Raw genomic sequence first — 25,469 nt, 5'->3', positions numbered from 1 at the left:
GTGTTGGAGACTGAAAGCGTACAAAAAACTGTTGAGCTCTTCTGCAAGTCCTGCATCTGGATCTGCTGATGTCATGACACGGTCTCTGAAGTTAGTGATGGTCTGGATTCCCTGCCACATCACTAGCCTAGCCATTAGCCCAGCTCTAAAGCCCCTCCTCTGTTTGCGCTCCCTCCGCCGCCTGCGGCGCCGGCCAGACCCGACAACAATCCATGTTGTCTCGTTAAAAAGGCAAGACAAGGAGGAAAGCACAAAAGAAAGCACACAAAGGGCGAGCCAAACGCGGCAGCACTCGTGTGCGCCGCCATTTCTCAGGCCGACCAGAGCGTTCAGATGCCCAGCATCAGTAAACATCTTTGTATTGGTTCAGTTATGTGCTTTTAAATGACCAGAACATATTTGGTGTTTGATTCGTTCAACATCAACTGGTCCTACGATATGTCCTCGTGGCATATCCATCCGAAGAGAGGACATCAGGGGACACTTGCCTTTGGATTTTAGGGTGTCCCTACATCAGAGGTTTTACTATATATATATATATATATATATATATATATACATACATATGTGTGTGTGAGTCGGTGTAAGTTCATGAACCTATGTTGTCCATGTTGTAATGCAATACTTACTGTAAAGCCACTAATACTAACAGTGATTAAATCAGTCATGGAGAGTGAGCTCAAGACCTTTAAAGGACCAGTGGTGATATTAATAACACTGAGCAGCAGGAAAATATTTTCATCAAACAAATCTCACTTTTTGGCCAGGGCCCTCCTCTCCTCTGGGGTATAATCAAGTGAACCAATTGCCCCCTCTCCTTTTGTTGGCATGAATCCGATGATGGCTATGAGGGCGGTGCGGACTAGAGGAGAGAGGAGAGAAACAAAGAATAAACATGAGCATGGTTCAACTTTGATGAAACCGAGGTTAAATTACACATGTGGCTGTGTTACATAAGAAGGACTCATCATTGGTTTTCAGAGCAGAAAGCCCCTGTGAGGACATCAGTACCCACAGACCCCCAGCTGGTCTCTACAATGGGTCCAGGTCAGGGATGTGATGGTGTCTGTGTTGTATTGTGACTGGGCCTGTTTGGTCTGCGCTCCAGTCCATCCAGCAGTGAGGAAAGCTCCGTTTTCAGGAAATAACTCCACTTTAAAGATTACACACATCGGGGAGGGGTCACTTGTTCAGGTGGCAGAAGGGGTCGTCCTCAGAGTGCAAGGTGGCTGTTTGTACTAGAAGCAAGTCCCTGCAGTACTGCAGTGGCTTCAGAGTGCAGGATTGATTGTACAATTGATGTGTTCCAGTTGATCATATTTAAACAAAAATCCTAGTTTGGTGCTGTTGGGATTTAGGTTTGGTCAATAACATTAAATTACTCTGATAGATTACTAAAAGTAATAAATCATTGGAAGTAATTTATGAAACATTGAAATTATCAATTTAAGAAAACTCAGGAAGAATTCCTAAAGTAACTGATTACTTAACGTTAATAAATTATTAAAAATAATGTATTAATTTCCAATTATTAATTTGAAAAAATTGGATATTTATTCATTAATAATTAAAGGGGGCATCGCGGCTGAATACAGAAATGAATAATTACCAAACTATCAGTCTTGTTTGAAAAGGATTTATTTAAGTTCTTTGCAAAATATAATGAAACCTAAATAAAAGGGAAGGTGTGAGATTAGAACACAGGCCAACAATAAATACACAATAATCACCAAGAGTTGCTCAATTTAGCTAACAGCAGTTAATTAACAAAAATGCAATAATTCACAAATCATTTCACGAATTATTTCATAAACCAACACCCCTTAGTAGCAAACGCCATCTAACACGGTGATCTCATCTACTAAACAGCCCTGCGCTCTCTGAGTGAAGGAACGGGGGACTCGTGTCCACACGCTTTCTCACTACAACTTTCCTCCTTTCTCTCTCTCTCTTTTCTACTAATGCGCACGTGGACATGCGTCCAGCGCACACCCGTGTCCGGCGCGCACCTGTGTCTGGCACGCACCCCTGTCCAGCGCGCACCCCTGTCCAGCGCACACCCGTGTCCAGCGCGCACCCCTGTCCGGCGCGCACCCCTGTCCGGCGCGCACCCCTGTCCAGCGCGCACCCCTGTCCAGCGCGCACCCGTGTCCAGTGCACACCCGTGTCCAGCACGCACCCCTGTCCAGCACGCACCCCTGTCCAGCACACCCCCCTGTCCAGCGCGCACCCCTGTCCAGCGCGCACCCCTGTCCAGCGCGCACCCCTGTCCAGCGCACACCCGTGTCCAGCGTGCCCTCGTGTCCAGCGCGCCAGAGCTTCACCACAGTCCCGAGAGGTGGAGCACCAGAGCTTCGTTTAACACAACTAATCTGATGAGACATCTAAAGAGTAAACAGGACGCTCAGTTTACAACAACAACTAAAGAAAAAGCCGCACTGAAGCAGCAAACTCTCCACTCTAAATAAAGGATCAGTCCCCACAGGGCAGCGATATGGTGAAACAAGAACCCAGAAGGTTCCTCTAGTTTGAAGGGAGACTGGGATATTCTGAATAAGTTTTTGAGAGTACTATGTTCAGAATACTTTAGTCAAACAGGTTTTATCACTTTGAAGTAGAATGAAGTGTTTATACTTCACATTGAAATGTAAATGTTTAGTGACATTCAGGTCAAACCTCTCATACTGCTTTAAGGTAAACTGGAATTTAATACACAAAGAAGTTACATTAGAGCCTGAGAGTATTTATATGAACCCAACCAGCCAAAGACACTTTGAAGTAGAATTGGGTTCTTCTGATTGGTTTTACTGAATACTGTTTATGTAGTAGTTTTTATACTTTATATGTTAGTCAAACTGATTCACTGGGTTTCATTTTTTATTTTTTTTTATTTGCCACAAAATCCAGGTGAAGTAGTTTAAGTTAAGATAAATAAGAGAAACAAGACTGCAGAGTGTAACTGGGTTTTTGTTGTTCTGACTGAATAAAGGTTAAATAAGTTCTTAAGTCGTTCTGAGAAGAATTTTGATTCAATAAGTGAGTTTTACAATAATTTCTAGGTAAACAAAGCTTCTGCCAATAGTGCTTTTAGCTTCAGACATCTTAGTTGATCCAAAAATACACTATTGAGTATATTCGCAATAACAATGTAAGTATCGGATTGGGAAAGTATTGATTTCGGCCGATACTGAATTCTGAAAAATCGGAAAAAGTGTGATCGGGACGTCCCTAACTGATTTCACCAATTTCACGCTGACAGCGCTCATACAAGAACCAGGAGACGGACTGTACCAGTGGTTTGGTCCGGGTCGTTCCATCTAGGTGACCTGAACCTCTGATGAAAACATTGAGTCTCCTTGGTGCTCTATTGGTGTTTTATCACGTCAGTCTTGTTTTAGTCCAGAGCCCTGGAGTGGACATAGAGAAAATAATAACAACAACAACCTGAATGAGTTTGGGTCTTATTTTCCACCATTCCAACATTCCATAGTGACTTTCTGCTCCTTTCACTTTATTTCTGGACGTGTCTGAATCAAAAGCTTCAACATGGAGGAATGGAGGTGTAGAATGATAGAACGCTGCTCTACAGCCGTTTCCATGGTAACCTAGGTAACCACTCTGATTAAAGTTCTCTTTCACATGAAGTCATTAAAAAGCTCATTTTAGCTCTAACAACTCCAAGTTTTCATTTACAGTAGTTTGTAGTTTGTTTTTTAGTTGCTGATGAAGAAAAAGTATCGTTTCATTATAAAGAAGTTCTTTGGGTGGAAAATAATAGCAGGGCGTGCCATAGCGGAGCGCCCCCTGCTGCCTCATGCAGACCTCAGCCTGCGGTCAGAACTCCATACAAGACATGAAAGTGAAGTTATTACAATGATGTCACCATGAAAAGCCTGAAAACAACAACAATGGAAAACTGCTTCTAGATTCTATCCAACCAGCTGACTGACAGGAGGAGCTCTACAACTCCAGAGCCACGGCTCCGCCAATCGCAGATTAAATGATCTCGTTCCCTGATACTATTAACTTGAGGGAGCGACATTATATCGTTCACATGAGTTATTTATACTTTTTCTCTATAACCACTCCAGGGCTCCGTGTTCACTGTAGATTGCAAATTCCGGTTCAGCATCTCTTCCGCCTTGTCGGTAGAGATAACTCCAGCCATAACTCCAGCCCCAGCTGATGACGTGTCAGGCCCCGCTCTGGTCCAGCAACGATGTGCGGCCAGCGAAGCACCCGTTTAGCCCCTGATAGGCCGGGCTTTGGCAGAGGAAAGACAAAGAACTGGTGCCAAGTCTGGTCCTGGCCCCGAACTATCACCGGGTTCTTTCCGGTGGAAAAGCCCCAAGAGAGAGTGTTTGAAAATACTCACTGCTCCAAGATGGCTGCCAGGTCTCTGGGTGATGGCCTGAGATGCTCAAGCAAATCTTCTTCCCAACTTCGAACCTTCCGTTGGGCTGAAAAGAGGAAAGGCACAGATGTTATTATAGACATGGCATAGATAGAAGGTGTTGGTGGAGATACATTTATAAAAACAAACAAAAGTTCTGGCACAATGGCTGACGTGAGGTGGTGAGTTTCCTCAGACCATCATGAGCGAAGGTGTCATAAAGCTGCCCGGGCCTCACACCGACAGGCCAGACCTCACCCCGACGGGCCGGGCCTCACACCGACAGGCCAGACCTCGCCCCAACGGGCCGGGCCTCACACCGACAGGCCAGACCTCGCCCCAACGGGCCGGGCCTCACACCGACAGGCCAGACCTCACCCCGACGGGCCGGGCCTCACACCGACAGGCCAGACCTCCCCCCGACGGGCCGGGCCTCACACCGACAGGTCAGACCTCCCCCCAACGGGCCGGGCCTCACACCGACAGGTCAGACCTCCCCCCAACGGGCCGGGCCTCACACCGACAGGCCAGACCTCACCCCGACGGGCCGGGCCTCACACCGACAGGCCAGACCTCCCCCAAACGGGCCGGGCCTCACACCGACAGGCCAGACCTCACCCCGACGGGCCGGGCCTCACACCGACAGGCCAGACCTCGCCCCAACGGGCCGGGCCTCACACCGACAGGCCAGACCTCCCCCCGACGGGCCGGGCCTCACACCGACAGGCCAGACCTCCCCCCGACGGGCCGGGCCTCACACCGACAGGCCAGACCTCCCCCCGACGGGCCGGGCCTCACACCGACAGGCCAGACCTCCCCCCGACGGGCCGGGCCTCACACCGACAGGCCAAAGGACCTCACACCAACAGACCAGACCTCACGCCAACGGGCCGACAGACTTTGCTCCAATGGGCTTGACCTCGGCCCGCCAGACCTGACAGAACCAGCGATAGCCGAGGGTTGAAGAACATGTGATCCTGTAATCATCTGATCTGAGGCCGTCTTGTGATGAGACGTGACTTACTGTGAGGAGAATGATGCTGGGGGGCTTCATTGGGTACTCTGGGGGGAGCACGATCCTGCCGTGGTAGACCCCACCGTCGAAATCGGAGTCTGGGGGCCCGCGGACCGAGAAGTGCCATTCAAAGAGGTTGTCCTGTGGAAGGAGGAAGCAATCACTTTGAACACGAGTTGATGAAGTATAGAGACTTCAGAGAAGCTCCATTACAACAGAGTGCTTCAAGTCTTTGATAGAAATAACACTATTCTATTATTGATCATACAGTTTGTATAAGGAAACTTTAAGATGCAACTTACTTTGTGTATTTGTGTCACATTGAGGCAGAAAACCAAAGACTTCAAGTCAAGAACATACGTGAAATGTGAAAAATACAGATTTGCTGAATGATGTTCAAAACATTCTGGAGTCATAATGATATAAACTGACTTGTACAACCGTTGGAGGAAAACAACAAATGTTAGCCAAACATTTTCAAAAATATGAATAAAGAAATCTCAAACTATACAGAAATATTAAACATAGAGCGGGTACAATTGAACATAACACCATTTTTCCCAGCAAATATATTTCTCAAGGTGCTATTGACATAAAAGTTTCACCAGATGTTGGTAACAACCCAAGTCTTTGATATATGCAAAACAAAAATCAGACCAGAGACGTCCATAAATTAAGTTATGTGTAATAACATGACTCAGGTAAAAACTATTGAACACGCTTACTGAAATTGATTTAATACTTGGTACCAAAGCCTTTCTTGGCAATAACAGCTTCAAGATGCCTCCTGGATGGAAAAACTAATCGCATGCATTGCTCATGTGTGATTTTGGCCAATTCTTCCAGACAAACAGTCTCCAGATCTTGAAGGTGCTTGGCCTCTTCTATGAACTCTCAACTTTAGTCAAGTGATTGTCTGGGCCAAGCAGCTTTATTTTCCTTCTCTGAAACCAACTGAGAGTTTCCTTGGCTGTGTGTTTGGGATTATAGTAGAACCTGTGAGGAGCGGACCCGGAAAGACCGGACACCCTGTACCGGGCAGACACGTCACTGTGCACCGACACATATTTAACTGTTAACACACCTTAATGAGGACAACCTGCCGAAAGCGGACAGCAGACAGGTTGGACGTCCTATCATGCACACCAGGATTACGTCATGAAAGTCCTTGTTTATGAGCTAACCTGCTATCATGTGCTACATAAACAAGCTAACATGTTAATCTGTGCTACATAAAGAAGCTCATATGCTAATGTCTGGTTTGAGGACTAGCTACCATCCTAACATGCACTTTGTGGACTAGCTAACAAGCTAATGTGCGTTTTGTGGACTAGCTAACATGCTAATGTGCACTTTGTGGACTTGCCTGCATGCAGTTAGTGGACTAGCTAACATGCGGTTAGTGGAAGAGCTAACATGGGGTCTCTGGACTTGCTAACATGCAAAATGTCAAAGCCCCAAACTCCTTCAAAATAAAAGTCCTTTTTTAAAAATGACACCACAACCCTAAAATAATTGATAGTTAGGGATTAGATAGATTAGAGGTTAGTTGGTTAGTTTAATGCTAATGCTTTCAATGGTTTTGAAGGCTAATGCTAGGCTAGTCAGCTTAGCATATTAGCATGTGAGCTAAGACCAAATTCCAGGTCAGGGACACCTGACAAGTAACCTGTGTAATTTTCAGATAGATAGCAGGTCCTAGCCTAGCATGCTAGTTAGCATGCTCACAAAGTTTGTTCAATTGAGCTGATATTATGGGGATGGCCTGAAGGGGGTTCTCGGGTTATGAATCACAAGCTAATTAGCTGGGTCACGCCCACTTTTGACCCCACCCTAGGGTTAGGGTTATAGGACCAACCCTAGCTTAAAGTGGCTTGCTTTGCTTCATCTAAAAACCATCCGCAACCATCCATGCCCACTATTGTAGATCCTTATCTCTGGAAACCAGAACAATTTAGGGTTGGGTTTAGGTGGTGGTCAGAGGCCATGATTGGACCGACCCCGACGGGCCAGAGGCCAAAGTGCAAGGTCCCGATCAAGGCTGCTTGCAGTTTTTTTTATTATTATTATTATTATTATTATTATTATTATAAGATGTTTCAGGTCTTTCTAAAAAATGTTAGATCAACTACAAACATAAGCATTTGCATTCTGTGACATTTATTATTAAGTTACTTAAGTTTTTCAACATGGTTGGCTTACCAAAAACATTGAGTAGACAAAGTGACATTTTGAAGGTAGAGATTTAGGACAGGTTACTACAGCACTATGTGGTGGTGTAGTTGTTAGCTTTGGGCCTAGCCTTTCTGTGCATGATTTGCATGTTCTCCCTCTGTATCTGGGGGTTTTCTACTACAGACCAAACACATGAATTGTAAAGAGAGTGTGTGTCAGCCACTGTTAACTGGAATCGCCTCAGGCGTCCCTCGGCTGGAAAGAATGGGTATAGAAGAGAGAAGGATCGTGGGTTACTGCTGTTTTGTAGTAAACTTACCTCCAGTGGCTGTGCGTGGTAGTGCTCTGTGGGATCTCTCAGTTCAGCAGCTTCTTTCATCAGTCTCTTCACCGCTGGTCATTTCAATGAAACAAAGAGACAAAAACATATTCAGAGATTGACAAAAAAACATTGAGAGACGTTGGAGCGTGCAAAAAACTGGTCTCTGAGAAGACGGTTTTATTAGCCGTCAAAGCTCCAAAGGCCGAATCCCGGTGCCTCCCTCCTTTTATTTAAATACATGGGAAAACAAAAATATCTCCTCAAAAAAGGCCGTGATAAAACATCTCGAACAAGTAGCGACTGTGGCTAAACCGTGACTCTGATCGTCAAAGTGAGCAGATCAGAATCACGACAAGAAGCTGCCGAACACGACAATGTAACACATGTGGGGATAATTCCATAAAACATGACCTTTTTGATGAGAGAGAAGAATGCTGTCATCTTTTTTCATCCTGCAATTTATCATCTAATCAGATGGCGCAAAATCGTGCGTTTACGTCAAACTGATCCTTGCAGTGTGTAAAGCTCATTACGTCGATCACGATCTACCAGTCAATCGCAAAGGTAGTGTGGGTAGATCGCATGGCATTAAAAAAACAGACGTCAGCCTATCATCCATCCCGTCACTAGATTGATATACAGTCCAGCCAGTCAGATGACATCTCACATTTAGGTCACTGCGCATGAGCAAACACTGGTGAGTTTGTAGCCCTCAGTAAATTCTCCTAAACTTAAAATTCTGTTAAAAGGGTATAAAAATGAGTGGGGAAGCTGGACCAAGTAAGAAGACAAAAACATGTCACTTTCATACGGAATGGGAGGAGGACTTGTTTTTCACAAGGAAATTTTTGAAATGCGTCTGCCTCATCTGCCATGTTACCATGGCAATAGCGCAGAAGGGAAATGTGGAGCGGCGTTATCGGACTGTCCATAGAACATACAACACAGACTTTCCGAGTGGAGAAAGAGAAAGGTGAAATAACTAAAATGCCAGCAGTCATTTTTCTCCCAGCCAACTTCTAAAATGAAACCCGCCACTGAGGCATCGTTCCGGGTGAGTCACCTCATCGTTAGGAACAAGAAGTGCTTTCAGGACCGAGAGATGGTAAAACAGGCTGACTCAGTGTTCCAAGACTTTAAAAACAAGGCAGAAACATTATCTTGGATCAAATCGCTCCTGCTGTCAAGAAGTACAGTTACACGGCGCAATGAAGCCATGGCTGAGGATTTGACCCAGCAACTTTGGAAGGACTTGGCCGATTGCCAGTGTGATGAGTCTACAGATGTGAGTGACACAGCCCAGATGTGGTATGGTGCTTACTGATATGACTGCTTAAGAGGAGCTATTAACAGCACTCAAGAATATTTCAAGGACTTTGTAAATGTAAGAGCTATATAAAGGTATTCTTGCTTAATAGAACTGCTGGATATCATAATATGTATCTGGGTTGACTATTTTGAAATTCATAAGTAAAATTCAAAGATAAATATGTTTAAAATGTACACATATTAAGTAAGTCTGTTTCCTAGAAATAAATGATGACTTGACTGACAGATTAAATGGTTTAAATATGTGTAATAATTTCTGCATGTTTCAACAATAGCTGTGAGAATAAACTATGAATGTAAAACCTTTTTAAGAAGTGAAATTATTTGCTAATTCAACTTAAAATGATTGGCGACTTGACAGGACAACTCAAAATAAAGGAGTTAGTGGAGCGTAAGTTAGGAAGTGACCTCATTTCCTAAGGGATCTCACGCAGTACATTAATACACTGTAATGTGTTTCTGGGATTGTTTTTTGAATAAACTTGAGGTATATTTGACTTCGAGTAAAAATGACTACACAAGCATAGCTCAGTTGGTAGAGCGGTCGTCTCCCAATCGGAATGTCGCAGGTTCGATTCATCCCTGCCTGCCGAAGTGTGCCCAAGTGTCCTTGGGCAAGACACTGAACCCCAAACTGCCCCCATTGGAGTGACAGCACCTCGCACGGCTGCAGCCTCCGATGGTGTGTGAATGGGTGAATGCGATGAGCTTTGTAAAGCGCTTTAGTGCTGCTGTCAGCGGAAAGGCGCTCGATAAGTTAGTCCATTGATCACTTACTGTACTTAGTTAGTAAATCTACTGAATCTGTTCATTCAGACATGAAAGTATGACTTACTTCTGCTCATTAATAAAGGTTTGTTTTACTTAATGTCAAAGCTTTAAATTCTACTTAAAATTTCTAAGTGTAAAAATGTTTCACTAACTAAATGAAGTACTGAACAGTAATACTTTTTTGAGTACTGCCCATGAAAGGACAGACGCGAGGAGAGGACATAGTTCAGTCATTCAGAAACTTTCTGGAGAAAACCCAGCTCCCAGTGTGCTCCCAGAGTCCATCACCACGGGTGGAGCTCCTGCAATGGTTGGCCGATTGATCGGATTTAATGCCAAGTGCAGGGAGGACAAGGCTTTCCCAGACTTCCTGAACTGTATAATCCATCAACAAGCATTATGCACAACGAATATCGCCTGTTCTATTTGCACCAGATCTCTTCAAAGACAGTTCTTCCCTGCACATCTGGAGAAGGCCGACTGCGCCCACTCCGAGTCGTTGCAGCACACTGACGTGAGGTGACTTAGTCAGGGGAAATCCCTGCCACGATTTGGAGAGCTCTGTCTGGAGATTAAGGAGTTTTTTCATGCAGAATACAAGCAACTAACTGACGCTCAGTGGCTGTTAGATTTGGCATTTTGAACCAATCAAACATGTTGAATGACCTTAATCTAGAGCTCCAAGGAAAAGACAAAACGCTGATCAATATGATCAGTCCAGTTAATGCTTTCAAACCAAAGCTCCAACACCTCTCCTCAAAGCTGCAGCACCATGATTTGGCAAACTTCCTGAAGCTGGCGTCAGAGCTGGAGATGCCAGGGAAGGCCTGTGTGCACCCTGACAGTGGACGCTCCACAGAGCAGGTTGGAAACCGTCTGTCAGAGTTTGACAAAAGCTTTCCAGACGGGTCTTTGCTGGAGCCAGTGGCCACATTCATGTGCTTTCCTTTTCAGGAGAGGCTGCGGTTGATGCACTCGCATCAGAAATTACAAAACTGTTTCACCTGAACTCTTCTGGAGTGGAAGAGGAGATTATGACACGACAAGCCGACATTGAGCTGAAGTCCAGAGCTCATGGACACTTCTGGAATTTACTCACAGAGGAAAAGTAGCCCAACGTGAGGAAGTCTGCCTCCTCCTTCACCGCATTATTCAGCTCCACTTCTTTCTGTGCGTCGGCCTTTTCCCACATGAAGACCATGAAGTCAAAGTACCGTTCCACCATGACTGATGAACTGATGATGGAAGTGTGCTTGAGGCTGAAGGTCAGCAGCTGCTGTCCGGACTATGCATCACAGTAAACTCAGGTCATGACAAAAAATGTACGTACAGTTGTGCTCATAAGTTTACATACCCCGGGAGAATTTATGATTTCTTGGCCATTCTTCAGAAAATATGAATGATAACACAAAAACCTTTCTTCCACACATGGTTGATGGTTGGGTGAAGCTATTTATTGGCAAACAACTGTGTTTACTCTTTTTAAATCAAAATGACAAAAGAAAGCACCCAAATGACCCGGATCAAAAGTTTACATACCCCAGTGACTTTGACCTGATAACATGCACAAAAGTTGACACAAACAGGTTTGAATGGCTAATCAATGGCTAATTCTCGCAGATCCTTTGACAATTATTTTGCTTTCCCCATGACTCAGAATCCAGAAACGTCTGTGCAGCACTGGATGAAAGATGCAATGGTCTGTCAGAAACCCAGAAACTCACTGACCTTTTATACACACACACTAATTACAAACAAAAAGGTCAAAGGTGAGGGTGGGAACCTTGATTAGCCATTCAAACCTGTTTGTGTCAACTTTTGTGCATGTTATCAGGTCAAAGTCACTGGGGTATGTAAACTTTTGATCCGGGTCATTTGGGTGCTTTCTTTTGTCATTTTGATTTAAAAAGAGTAAACATCGTTGTTTGCCAATAAATAGCTTCACCCAACCATCAACCATGTGTGGAAGAAAGATTTTTGTGTTATCATTCATATTTTCTGAAGAATGGCCAAGAAATCATAAATTCTCCCGGGGTATGTAAACTTATGAGCACAACTGTATATCGTTCAATGTGCTGTGCAATATGGGCTCATGCAGTTATGCAAGGGACATCAACATACATTGTGCGTATAAAGAATTCTCAATATGTCTATAAATTAATATAAGTTCTGCATTTTTGAAGTCGGCAGATCTTTTTAGCCGGGTCATTTTATAAGTAGCTCGCATGCTGAAAGAGCGTGAGCACCCCTAACTCACAGAGGAAAAGTAGCCCAACGTGAGGAAGTTTACGTCTGACTGCTACGAAACTCACATAGACTGAAAGACCAGAGGCCATGGTCGGGCCGAGCCCGAGGGGCAGAGGCCAGGGAGCAAGGCTGCTTGCTGCTTTAACTTCTGTAGTGTTTCTTAGTGTAGACTGGCCCATGAAGCGTACAGAGGAAGTAATATTCAAAGTTTGTGCAATGATCATTTTTGCTATAAAAACAAGAGAAAAACTGTGCTTGATGAGGTCACCGTCGACAGAAAGCAACTGCAAGTGACTGCAGTTCTTTTTAAACACCCACCCATTATATACAGTTCTTTTTAAACACCCACCCATTATATACAGTTCTTTTTAAACACCCACCCATTATATACATTTCTTTTTAAACACCCACCCATTATATACATTTCTTTTTAAACACCCACCCATTATATGCAGTTCTTTTTAAACACCCACCCATTATATGCAGTTCTTTTTAAACACACACCCATTATATACAGTTCTTTGGCAAATGACACATTGGAGGGCAGTAATAATCAAAAAGCAGCAACCTGAAATCTTAAAGGACATTTTGACATTTTTAGCACATTGAGCTATGAGAAATATTTCTCAGTTTGACACCACTTTACGAGAGAGTTGATCATATAATGGATTATTATGGTTTATCTGTATACTCACTTGAACGTGTGGACATATAGAAAAACAAACCAACTGAGGGTTAAATTCTTCAAATTGTGCTCTTAAACCTTCTGAGAAACTACTATTGTCACCCTCTAAGGTAGGCTAATGTGTGTATAATAACTATGTTTTAAAGCTGTCAGTTGTACGGGCACTAGTGTCTCTGGCTCATGCCATGAGGGGTCACCACTCTATCTGTAATTACAGAGACAGTTATACTCTATTCAGACTGGCTTACATATATCATATATATTGACAGTGCTTTGTTACCTACCTGAAGATACTTCCTGTTTAATAGGAAAATTAAGGTAGACAAATTACAATATAGTGGGCCACTCCAGTGGTAGTATTTAATGGGAAACAGCATCCCCTGTGGTGTAAAGTCTAAAGAGATCAGCATTTCCAGAAGCAGAGGAACGCAATGTGCTTCTTGGCTGCAGAAGGACAGGACAGTGCTAAAAGTACCACTGAGAGTCACAATTAGTGAAACAGCGAGTGTTAAAAGCTCAAACAACAATGGTTTGCCTGTAATCTGAGGTGTTTAAAACCACCGAGCTGATCTGAGCTGATTCCTCACAAAGACAAACGTCCGTCCATAGTCTCCCTCAGAAGCTTTGCTGTGTGACCCAGCACGGTTCAATTGGAAGTTTTTAATTGAGAAGATGCTTCTATGACTTCAGGGGAGGAATCAAAGCTGAATTTTGATGTCATAAGCACTACTTTTTAGTTTTATTTTGTAAACTCAACACGTCTTCCAGGCTCATCAGCTGTCAGGACTAACTTAGGCCGTGTCACATCAGGTCACACTAACCACTTAGTTTTGCTTTCTCATGAAGTTCTTACTTCAATAATTAAGTCTTGCGTGTTTCATTTCACAGTGAAGCTCATTTTTCCTGATTTTCTTTAATATTCCCATTATCACCAAGATCAGTGTTTTCAACATACTTCAAATGGAGACAAAATCAAAGTCAATATCCTGACTCAGCGATGTGACTGGAAGGTTTTCAGAGGGTGGAGAAGCCAGGCTGGGACCAGCCACTGCACAGGCAGCCACAGGTCATCCCACCAGCTGACCACATGCTGAGAGGCTGCTCGTCACGTTCACCACAGTAGTGTTTAGGTTGTTTTAAGAAACAGGCTGACACACAGCTCTCCCCATGTCTTTGGCACAATTTACACTTTTTCCAATCAGAGTCTAAGTACAAGTTAAGATGTACTGTTGTGGTCAATATGCTGCCCATTAAGTGATTCCCCCAAAATGTAGTACTGGTCCTGGTTCCATTAGGGACAATAGCTCTGGAAACATTTGAAGGAAGTGAGTTTTTTGACAGAAAACTGATGTTGTGCTGCCTCACACCTTATTGTTGATTAGTAGTTTTTTAATCCTTATTGTTCCAAAGATTTCCAAACAATGTAATGAATTGAATATATTTTTGAGAGATGACAATGAAATGGTTACCAGTGAAATTGTTCATGGTTTTGCATGGATATAATATATAATTTAATAAAGAGAATTTAAGTGTCTAATTTCCTCTCAGTTCTTTAATTAAAGCTGAATTGATGATGTGAATGTTCTGTTTTTCACTCCTTGTAACTATTGGATGATAGGCTGATTAATGAGATTACATGTCAGATAGATGACTCATCATAAATGAATGCTTTGCTGCAGTGAATCTGTCCTCTGGAGAAAGTGATTAGATAATGGGTGAGATGAATTAACCAAGGTCAATCAGGACCCTTGGTGGCGTCCTGCTCCGGACAAGGCAGCGCGCCAACGTCCGCTGATATTAACCCTTGTGTCAGGACAGGGCTCGGGACAGGACGCGTTAATCTCAACACCGCACGACCGCGTTACTAAACAAGGCTGAGGGAGAGCGGAGCGGGGTCCAGCTGGTGATGACGAAGGGTTAGGGGGTGAAGAGGGCTGGGGGGTTACTCACTGGCCTGGCAGCAGAGGACACAGGGACACTTCATGATATAATGCTAACTACAAGGCAGAGGCCGGGGGCTTCTTTTCCCATAATCATTTGTGTCGAGGTCAGCAGTCTGTGCAGCAGGTCACTGAGCAAACCACATGTTAACATGTTCATCACATCTCCCACTTAGTCACTCCGTTATCAAGCTGGCAGCTCGCAGCACTCCACATATCAGTTAGAGAAAACAAGACGGAGACGGAAATTGGAAAGTAATTGTGAAAAAGAAAAGGAACTGAGGAAGAATTGGTTTGGAAACCAACCAAGAGTGTGACTGCTGGCGGGAGGGGAGAGAAACAGGCCATCAGGTGAACCATGAAACAGTGGCCAGAAGGTTATTTGCGTTCTCATGTCTGGGCATTACTTTGTTCATACATTTTTGTGTAGATTATACCCTTACGTACGTACTTTGGGTTCAAAGTTCTCTGCAATATATCCTGCTGGTTTTTGTCACAAGCCATGAATCTAGAATCTCTGGAAGTATACATTTAAAAAACAAAACTTCTGTGGTACTTGATTCACTTGTTTTATTTATTAACTTTGACTTTAGCAACACCAACCCTCTCACAAATAACAGGTACATGTTTATGATAACATTTTAGAAAGGTGTGGATGAATTATTGCCATGAAATATGAATCCAGACCATGAATTCCTGCAAATTTGTGGAAAAAAGCTTCTTCAACTAATATGTCATATATTAACCATGGAGAACACGCATCACTGGAACAGCATTGCTTGTATTTTACAATGTTTACAGGTGCAGGGTTTCATTTCTTTTTTTAACAACAGATACTTTTGTCATTTTACAGTACATGTTTTAATAGACCTCGTGAGCTGCTGGAACGGGCAATGATTTAATAATATCAAAATCATCATCTAGAATCCCCACAACAACCAAATATTTGGATACCGTTCCCAGCCCTACAAACCACATGAGACCTTTATTATAGTAGATTATTAGAGCTCTTCTATGGTAAATCTCGTCCACATCATTTAAACATACTTCAATCCCAGAACCTCTCGTCTTGCATGTGTGAACCTTCATCCCTGACAGTGTGCTGAAAAGGTTCTTCTTCAATAGAAATCCACAACATGCCAGATCTGTAGCCCAGTGCAGACCCTACCTACCACCATATAACAGACAGGCTGCTTACCTGTGCAGTGAGCGGTTAGCAGCATGCGGCAGCACCAACACACCTCAAGGGGGAGGGAGGAAGTCCCATCCATCAAGCCTACTTTCACTGCAGTCCAAAACCCCAGATATAACTCGGAGATGACCAGGAGCAGGAAGACAATGGCTGCATGCCACTGTCAGGCTAAAAACTAATTGATACCAGGAATATTAGTTTTGGTTGGAGATTTATCCATGTACACGGCTGTTAAACCATCATATTACATGTACATGCCTGCCACCAGTTGGAGCTCCAATGCCATCTAAATGTTGCCTCCATATGGCAGTACTGCAGGAAAGTGAAACTTATGGCAGTACTGCAGGAAAGTGAAACTTATGGCAGTACTGCAGGAAAGTGAAACTTATGGCAGTACTGCAGGAAAGTGAAACTTATGGCAGTACTCCAGGAAAGTGAAACTTATGGCAGTACTGCAGGAAAGTGAAACTTATGGCAGTACTGCAGGAAAGTGAAACTTATGGCAGTACTCCAGGAAAGTGAAACTTATGGCAGTACTGCAGGAAAGTGAAACTTATGGCAGTACTGCAGGAAAGTGAAACTTAAACACAGCACTGTGTCATTAAAGTCTGAATGTTCATCTCCAAAATGAAAAGCAGGCAGCATGCAGGCTCTTAGAAAAATAAACTGGTTAAATCATTCCCTTGGAGCAACGCTGTCAACTGTAAAGAAAACAAGAACATCCAATTACATAAACAATATAGAAGGTCAACACCATATGTGCCCGTGTCTTTCACATGCACGAAAAGGAGTAGGAAGAAGACGTACTTATTTAATCTTTAATAATTTAATAAGAAGTTTATCGTGTCTTAATTCAGGCATCAGTTCTTTCCTCCTCCTCCTCCTCCTCCATGAAGATTTTGGAGCAGTTCAGTCTCCTGGTACTCTGTAAAATGGTGTCTTTGTCCTTATACCTAAAACTTTTACCACAATGGGTCTGGGCCTTTCACCTCCTGGCTTCCCGGTGCGACGGGCTCTTTCTGTTTCATTATCCTGCGACAACCAGAGGCGCCGCAACAGGGTAGGCAACACAGGCAATTGCCTAGGGTCCCGAGCAGAAGGGGGCCCCGAGGGACGGCTGACATCAAGTCAATTTCAATAACAAAATACTCTAACTGGGAATTACAATGACACATCGGGAACCTCCCTAATGGGGCCCCACTGGTCCTTGTACCTTCCGGCCATTCGATTTTCGTTTTGATGTCGGAGAACGAAAAACCGGAAACCATCCAATTTTTGTTTTTTAATTTGATATTGGGAAACGAAAAACGGGAGACAAGCCATCTCCCATTTTTCATTTTGAAATTGAAAATCGAAAAACAGAAATCATATGGTTTCCGGTTCTCCAATATGCATAACAAAAATCGGGAAAAAAATACGACCGTAATTCTTTATTTCAAGTTTGATTTGTCAGAAAACCTGGAAGTGAATTCAGCCATTTTCTTCTAAACACATTCATAAAGCGTGTATATATGTATATAGTAATCATTCAAATAGATTTGACAGTGTGGTTTACAACACACTTCTTCAGTATGACAAACTTAGAGCACATATTTATTCTTACTTTACACCAGTTTTAAGAGCTTTATTTAAGAAGCAGTCCAGCACTGCTCACACAGTTTGTCAGAAGTCTTGTTGCCACTGGCTGTGTACATAATTCATAACTTAGTCCTTTGCTGACGATGATATTTTCTCCCAGGATAAAGTATTTGTTGTCAAATGCTAAAACTAATACCAGCATCAATGCTGCTGTCAGTTTAGTCTCCACTCTGGCTAATTTGTATTTAGAATTGAACGGTAATATAGTAATATAGCAATATATACATACATTTTCTGCTATAGCCTAAATGTTATATTAAATAAAATGTTAACATGAAGCATTAAAGTTGTTACTGCAAATGAATGTCCAATTATTCCATACATATCTCAAATGTTGAGTATTTGTCGTTTTTTTGCTTGGTTGCATTTTTATCGTACTTAAAATTTTGCACATTTCAGTTCTGTTTGTTTTTCTGGCGTTTATATATTGTGTGCAAAGTTTGCATTCGGTTTAGATAGTTATGTTATTCATTTTATATGTTAATTATTTAATTACGTATTTCTTTACTAATCTGTGGTGCTGGACTTTATTCATCATTGTTCTGGGGCCGGGAGGCCCCCCCATAGTCCTTCTTACCCCCCGGGGCCCCCAGGAGGTCTAAAAACGCCCCTGGCAACAACTGTAGGTTTTCGGCTTAAACCTTTTTAATGTATTTATTTATTTTTATATATAAGTTTAACATCATTAAGGTTCACCTGCTGACAAAATAAGACAGTTCTTCACCACAGTGATCCCACAAGATCTGCATCCACTGAGCCGACGCTTTAAAGAACCAAAATGCTCACCTGCTAATTACTGCAAGGTGCTGGAGCACCTGACTGCAACAAACATCTACTGCTAATAACTACTCTTAATATACACAACAGATTGTCGGGGCAATGTTTAAAACACAGAACTCTAAACTGTGTCAACTTGGGCTGTTTCTGAAAATCAGAGATCCAGTTAGTTACTGGACTTCTGGATGTACTGTGATGCTTCCCACCTCTCACGAGGACAGATTTGGACAATGACATGCAGACTTTTCCAAAAAGATGTAAGCTGCTTGGTGGAGCAGTGGTTTGTACACGTGCCTCACAGAGAGAATGCCATAGGTTCAAATACCAGCCAAACTTTTCTGTGTGGAGTTTGCATGTTCTCTCCGTGTGTGTGTGGGTCTGCTCACTGTCCAAGTGTGCCTTTCCTCACCAGTGTACCTGTCTTCATATGCCCTCACCTGCCCTGTCCAGGGGTAAATACCCTGAGCTGTCCAGATGTGCCCGTCCGAGGGCTGGGTCATATCATATGTTTCACAGTAGTACAGGTGTAATGTTAGGGGATGATATGGAAAGGAAATATCATGTAAGGCTCTGGGTGAATCAGGCATGTGCCATGCTGTTGTTTTCATCTGGTCTGCAGCACATGTTGAGAAAAGCAAGGCGGCGACCGAGGAGGGCGGACGCAGAGCATTAACTGACCCGGGTCAACGAGAACTGGTCTGCAAAGAAAGTGCAACCTCTGTGGAGTGGAACTGGTTTGGTCTTCACCCGTCAGACACACAGCAGAGCACCTTTACAAAGGTGCTTAAAGCGTTTGATCCCCACCATAAGCTGCCCCACAAGAAGCACTTCTCAAAGGTAACCTAACTGCCATAATATGAAGGAGTCCGCACTGATGTGTCTTCTAGGGCTGCAACTAACGATTGTTTTGATAATCGATTAATCTGTCAATTATTTAATTATTTTTTCGATTAATCGATGAAATCGGATAAAAAAAAACAAAAAAACATCTCAAATTGTAGGACCAGTTGATATTGAAGGAACCAAACACCAAATATGTTCTGGTTATTTAAAAGCACATAACTGAACCAATACAATGATTTTATATATATATATATATATATATATATATATACACACATACATACATACACACACGCGCATGTATATAAGATGTATACAAAATAATTCTCAAATAAGATTTAATGTACTTCAGGGACCACATACAGTCCAGTTTCATCCTGAGTGGACCAGACTGGTAAGATATTACTATAATAACCTTTAACTTTACACTGGTCACAGTGTACATGATGGAATCGTCTATATTTTTGAAAGATCAAACAGTTAGTACTGGCAATGACTACAATCTCAACATAAAGTCCATTTTAATGACAGATTGTTGTGCAAATCCCCCGTCCAGCTCAGTAGGTAGAGCATGAGACTCAGTCTCAAGGTAGAGGGTTCATGTCCCCCGTCCAGCTCAGTAGGTAGAGCATGAGACTCAGTCTCAAGGTAGAGGGTTCATGTCCCCCGTCCAGCTCAGTAGGTAGAGCATGAGACTCTCAGTCTCAAGGTAGAGGGTTCATGTCCCCCGTCCAGCTCAGTAGGTAGAGCATGAGACTCTCAGTCTCAAGGTAGAGGGTTCATGTCCCCCGTCCAGCTCAGTAGGTAGAGCATGAGACTCTCAGTCTCAAGGTAGAGGGTTCATGTCCCCCGTCCAGCTCAGTAGGTAGAGCATGAGACTCTGTCTCAAGGTAGAGGGTTCATGTCCCCCGTCCAGCTCAGTAGGTAGAGCATGAGACTCTCAGTCTCAAGGTAGAGGGTTCATGTCCACCTTCCTGAGGGCTCTCCACCTTCCTGTGGGCTCTCCACCTTCCTGAGGGCTCTCCACCTTCCTGTGGGCTCTCCACCATCCTGTGGGCTCTCCACCATCCTGAGGGCTCTCCACCTTCCTGAGGGCTCTCCACCTTCCTGAGGGCTCTCCACCTTCCTGTGGGCTCTCCACCTTCCTGTGGGCTCTCCACCTTCCTGTGGGCTCTCCACCTGCAGGAAGGTTCTTAATGGGTCAATGTGATCTGGGTGACGGTGGAGCCTCCTGGTGGTTTTGGCCCTCGGGCCTCATGTTCTCTGCTGGAAAGGGAAAGTTAAACTAAGGTAGAGGAGCTTTACAGAGCAGCACTGTGCTGCAGGGAAGCAGCGAGGATTCAGATGTCTGGACTAATCTCCTGACACCACAATGTCTGAATAGTCCTCATTAATGTGTGTTAACAGGTAAATATGTGTCGGTGCAGTGACGTGTCCAGTACAGGGTGGAGCTCTGACCAGGTCCTCACAGGTTCTACTGTACCGCCTCCGCCTTGCTCCATTCACCTGGCTCTGCAGGCTGAGGTTCTGTTTTTAAACTTGATTTCAGTCAGCCAGCGTTGATGAAGCTCCGAAGGTGGAGTAAACGACTGCAACATGGGGAGTGACACATAAATCACGTGACGTAGCGATCTTCCATTATCGTTTGTATTTGTTACATTTTCTGTAAAAACAACAATAAAAAATAAATTAAAAAAAGAAAGTGTGTAAAAGCTGTATAACATGGCCCCTTTAAGTTCATTTTGATTTTATTGCTCTCAATAATCTTAGAAAGCACAAAAGGCTTGATGTCACTCCAATGATTTACAGTTGTAGTTTCACAGTAACTGCATGCATCACAACCTGGACCTGGATCCGGTCCCTTGGTGTCAACGCAGTGCTGATCTGTAGCCGTGAGCCTGGCTCATTCAGCCGGTCTGCATTAAATGGCACGTAACTTCTGACAAGTTGAAGAAATTAAAAAATGATTTGTATACATATGTAGGCCTATTTAAGGATTCTTTCCAAAATCAGGTTTAAATGGAAAAAAGTTGCCTCATATATCAAATAGAGGCCTGATTAAAATGGGATTAATTGCAATGAAGTGATTACAAAGCCTATAATATATGAGATACATTTTTAAACCATCATGAATATAAACACATGTTCTTAATCATTAACCATCCGATAACTTCAACTGAGCAGGAGTGGGCCGAGTCCTGTGTGGTTGTCTTCAAGAAACACAAATTGCAGTTCAGCCTTATCTTATCCGGAAGCAAACAGGATGGTGAAGTGGTGAATTTAGGAGAAAAACACATTTTAAAGATGTGGAGTGGACCCTTTGTGCTTCAACACAAAGAAACAATGCTTCTATCTTTCTTCTGCTCTGCAATGGGCAGATTCCTGGACGGGCAGTTACTCCCTGGGATGCTGAGCTGAACAGCAGCATGGAGGATTCCAGCTCTCATGACAGTACCCTCTAACACCTCTGCATGGACACAGTCCTCATCGCCTTGCTCACATTCACATCCCATGACCATTTTTGGCTCCTCCTTCCTGTTCACGGTGAACAGAGATGACAAGGAAAAGCCCTTTCCCACACAAGTGCTGGTGGGCTCTGCTGGGTTCGCAGAGGTCCAGTCACTCGCCCAGGGCAATGGGGGTGACAATCCCTCTGGCCCAAATCATCTTATATAACACACATCTGAGTGTTTGCCACTGCTGATGTTTCACTACAGGTCCAGAAGGGACAGAGGAGACACTGTTGCATAACAGCAACATCAAATATGTGAAAGGTAGAGAGGGAAACAACCTTTACAGTCTGAGTGACTTTTATTGCACCTTCCAGAACATTTGGCTCCCATGTGAAGGTGGCATCACGAGGGCCACTTCAGTCAATGAAAGCTGTGAAGTACGATGAGGCGCAGTGAGAAGAGACAGGCCTCAGGCCTCAGGCCTCAGCAGCAGCTGAACAACTTCAGCTTGGAGTTGTTGATCCGTCATGTAGGTGGAGAAGCCTCACTCTGTTGGAGCTCCATGTAGCTGGAGAAGCTCTGCTGGAGATCCATGTAGGTGGAGAAGCCTCGCTCTGCTGGAGATCCGAGGAAGTGGAGAAGCTCTGCTGGAGATCCATGGAGGTGGAGAAGCTCTGCTAGAGATCCATGGAGGTGGAGAAGCCTCGCTCTGTTGGAGCTCCATGTAGCTGGAGAAGCTCTGCTGGAGATCCATGTAGCTGGAGAAGCTCTGCTAGAGATCCATGTAGGTGGAGAAGCCTCGCTCTGCTGGAGATCCATGTAGGTGGAGAAGCTCTGTTGGAGATCCATGTAGCTGGAGAAGCTCTGCTAGAGATCCATGGAGGTGGAAAAGCTCTGTTGGAGCTCCATGTAGGTGGAGAAGCCTCGCTCTGCTGGAGATCCATGTAGGTGGAGAAGCCTCGCTCTGCTGGAGATCCATGTAGGTGGAGAAGCCTGATGAAGGCAGATGAGTATGGACGGTGCTGCAGCAGCAGCAGCAGAAGAGGAAGAGGAAGAGACTCGACTTCCAGGTTTTCCAGCAAATCAAGCTTGAAATAAAGAATTACGGTCGTATTTTAGTTCCCGAATTTTGTTTAAACGCATAACAAGAAATGGCAAACGACCTGATTGCCGTTTTTCAATTTCCAAAGGAGAAACGGGACAGCTGTCTGACGTTTTTTGTCTCAAATCGGAAAACGAAGATCGGATGATTTCCGATTTCCTGTTTTCCGACATCAAAAGAAAAATTGAATTGCTGAAAGGTACATGGATCTCAGATGCGTCTGGAGGGGGTGCGGGTGTTCGCCCAGGGCGTAAAACAAGCCAGGTCAGTAACTGGGTGTGTATATATATATATATATATATATATATGACTCCACCCCCCCATGACTCCACCCCCCCATGACTCCACCCCCCCCCAGTTCTTCTCCCAGCAGCTACTGAACAGTGGACACACTCCAGAGCGCTCAGCATTCAGAGAACCTCCATGGAGTTGATCAGAGAGGAGGATGCTGCAGGGAGCGAATGCTGACACTCTGTAGAACACATCAACACATCACTACTAATCCACACGCTCAGTTACTAACTTCACCAGTACAGCTGGTTCTTGATAAAAGATGTTCAGGAACATGAGGAACGTCAGGCCCATTCCAGAACCATCTTCAGATGCATTGGGTCACATGAAGAATGTCAGGAATGTGGCAGGAATGATGGGAATGATAGCAAATGCAACAGAACACAATTAAAAACAATAAATGGATGAAATGAGAACAGAAACAAATATGGAATTTAAAAAGTCAAAAACTGTAAATCTCTCCTGTATTTCAGTCTCTGTCTCTCTCAGTCTGTAAATAATTACATAGTTGGTTCTGCACTTAATCTTTCATTTTGTTTATATGATCCTCAACACAAGTTTTGAAGTTTTGAAAATCCCAGGCTTGAATTATTATTACAACCACCTTGACTACAAGCACTCATAATAGTAATGATATTAACAACAATAATAATAGTAATATCAGCTAAAACATCTTTTACTGACATTGTGCTAAAAACCTGCAGCTGTTTTGGCCCTTGGTTTGGCCTGCTGGTTACATTTTGGCCCTGGGGGGGGGGGGGGGGGGGGCGCTGAGTGAGGACCCCAGGACTCGAGCCTGGACAGAAGACGGAGCCTCTGGTGCAGCTGAGACAGAAAGGAGAAGATTTAAGTGATGTGCTGAACTCCGGTATGAATGGGACAATAATAAGACCTACAGTTAGGCTCATGCATAGACCCCCCCCCCCCCAGATTTAGGAAAAGGAAATTCAAACGCGGAATAATATAAATGTCTCTGATCCGACATTTGTACACGTGTCCTTAATGAAGACACAGCGCGGGACAGCTGGGGGACGAGGAGTCTGTTTCAAACATACTAAAACTAAGTGTGGTGAGCTAAAGATTAAACAGGTCGAAGTGTTGATGAGTTAATGACACTGAGCAGACATCGAGTTAATGATGAGTTAATGATGAGTTTATGACACTGAGCAGACATCAGGAGCTCCTCAGTAGGTCCTCGGTGTTGACATGCTGAGACCCAGCTCCTCACGAGCTCCTGGGGAGCTGGGTCTCAGCATGTCTACACCGAGGACCTGGAGACTAGTAGAACAACAGTTTACAGCTGGACGCAGGACAGAAAACCATGGGAAAGCGTCCTACCGGGGCTCTTCAGGTTGTATTTGCTCTCCATGTTGACAGAAGCCGCTCTTTGTAACTCCTGGGCTTTCTGGAGCTAACAGGCTAACAGGTTAGCTGGTTAGCAGCCCGGGCTGAGGCTCTTGTGAGGCGGTCACAGGACAGCCTGACAGCGGGGGTCCCACGAACACCTGGAGGAGGTTCCTCAAGTTAGCCCAGCTTTTAAAATCCTTTTCAAACCGATTTCAAACTGTTGGTCAAATGTTATCAGAGAGACGTCACTCCCGGAACGTAAACAGGAAATGACGCTGCGTAATGACGCTGCGCGTGCGCATTAAGGCCAATACTTTTTTTTTTTTTATTTATTTATTTTTTTTTAAGCACGTCATTAAAGGAGACATATCATGCTTTTAAATCCTTCCTTTTTACATATAAATCATACAGTTGTGGTCTATATAAAGCGTAACTGCAATGCTTGGGTCTGAATTCCTCATTATTAGAGCTCCACAGGCCCCTTTTCTACCCCTTTTCTGATGTGCTTCTGAGAGCAACTCGTTTTGGGGCGGTCTCTTCATACCCCGCCTCCTCTCCAGGTTGCAGAGGTGACACTCGGTTCAACTCCACCCTGTTCGGCCATCTTTGTAGTTTGATAGAACAGATACAATTATCTAGCGGCGCAGAAACTTTATATTCACACATTATTTACAAAATGTCAACAACGGAAGATTTGTCCATCCAGCCATACATGTTGGAGCCAGAGTCGGACCCGGCGGAGCGAGATGAAAATGACCATGATGCACCTGAAGAACAACGTCTTCATATGGATGTAACGCAATGGTGTGTTACTATATTTACACTAACTTCTCCATCCATGCCCACTACTACAATACTGCCTGTATTACAACGACTATTTAACACAGAAGTTACATTCTAATCTAAAACGAGCACACAGCGCTAACATATGAAGACGGTGCAACTGCTA

At 43.9% G+C, this 25,469-nt stretch overlaps 1 protein-coding gene across 2 annotated transcripts in view; it reads right to left on the bottom strand.

Annotated features, from left to right (window-relative positions):
* Positions 1-24,804, bottom strand: part of ube2j1 (ubiquitin-conjugating enzyme E2, J1) — a 45,502-nt gene extending 20,698 nt beyond the window's left edge. The window contains exons 1-5 of one of the 2 annotated variants that reach the window (XM_080490772.1): positions 24,512-24,804; positions 7,903-7,976; positions 5,418-5,549; positions 4,376-4,460; positions 757-862 (exon numbers count right to left, since the gene is read on the bottom strand). In XM_080490772.1, the coding sequence (XP_080346898.1) occupies positions 757-862; positions 4,376-4,460; positions 5,418-5,549; positions 7,903-7,976; positions 24,512-24,542 (428 nt within the window). In that variant the 5' untranslated portion in view covers positions 24,543-24,804. The remainder of the gene's footprint in view (positions 1-756; positions 863-4,375; positions 4,461-5,417; positions 5,550-7,902; positions 7,977-24,511) is intronic. The other variant, XM_080490773.1, reaches the window with a different exon arrangement.
* Between the last annotated feature and the right edge of the window lie 665 nt (positions 24,805-25,469).

This window comes from Lipophrys pholis, assembly GCF_963383615.2.
Source record: "Lipophrys pholis genome assembly, chromosome: 21".
NCBI lineage: Eukaryota > Metazoa > Chordata > Actinopteri > Blenniiformes > Blenniidae > Lipophrys > Lipophrys pholis.
The sequence above is the reverse complement of the archived record's forward strand: the minus strand, read 5'-3'. Positions and strand labels throughout refer to the sequence as shown.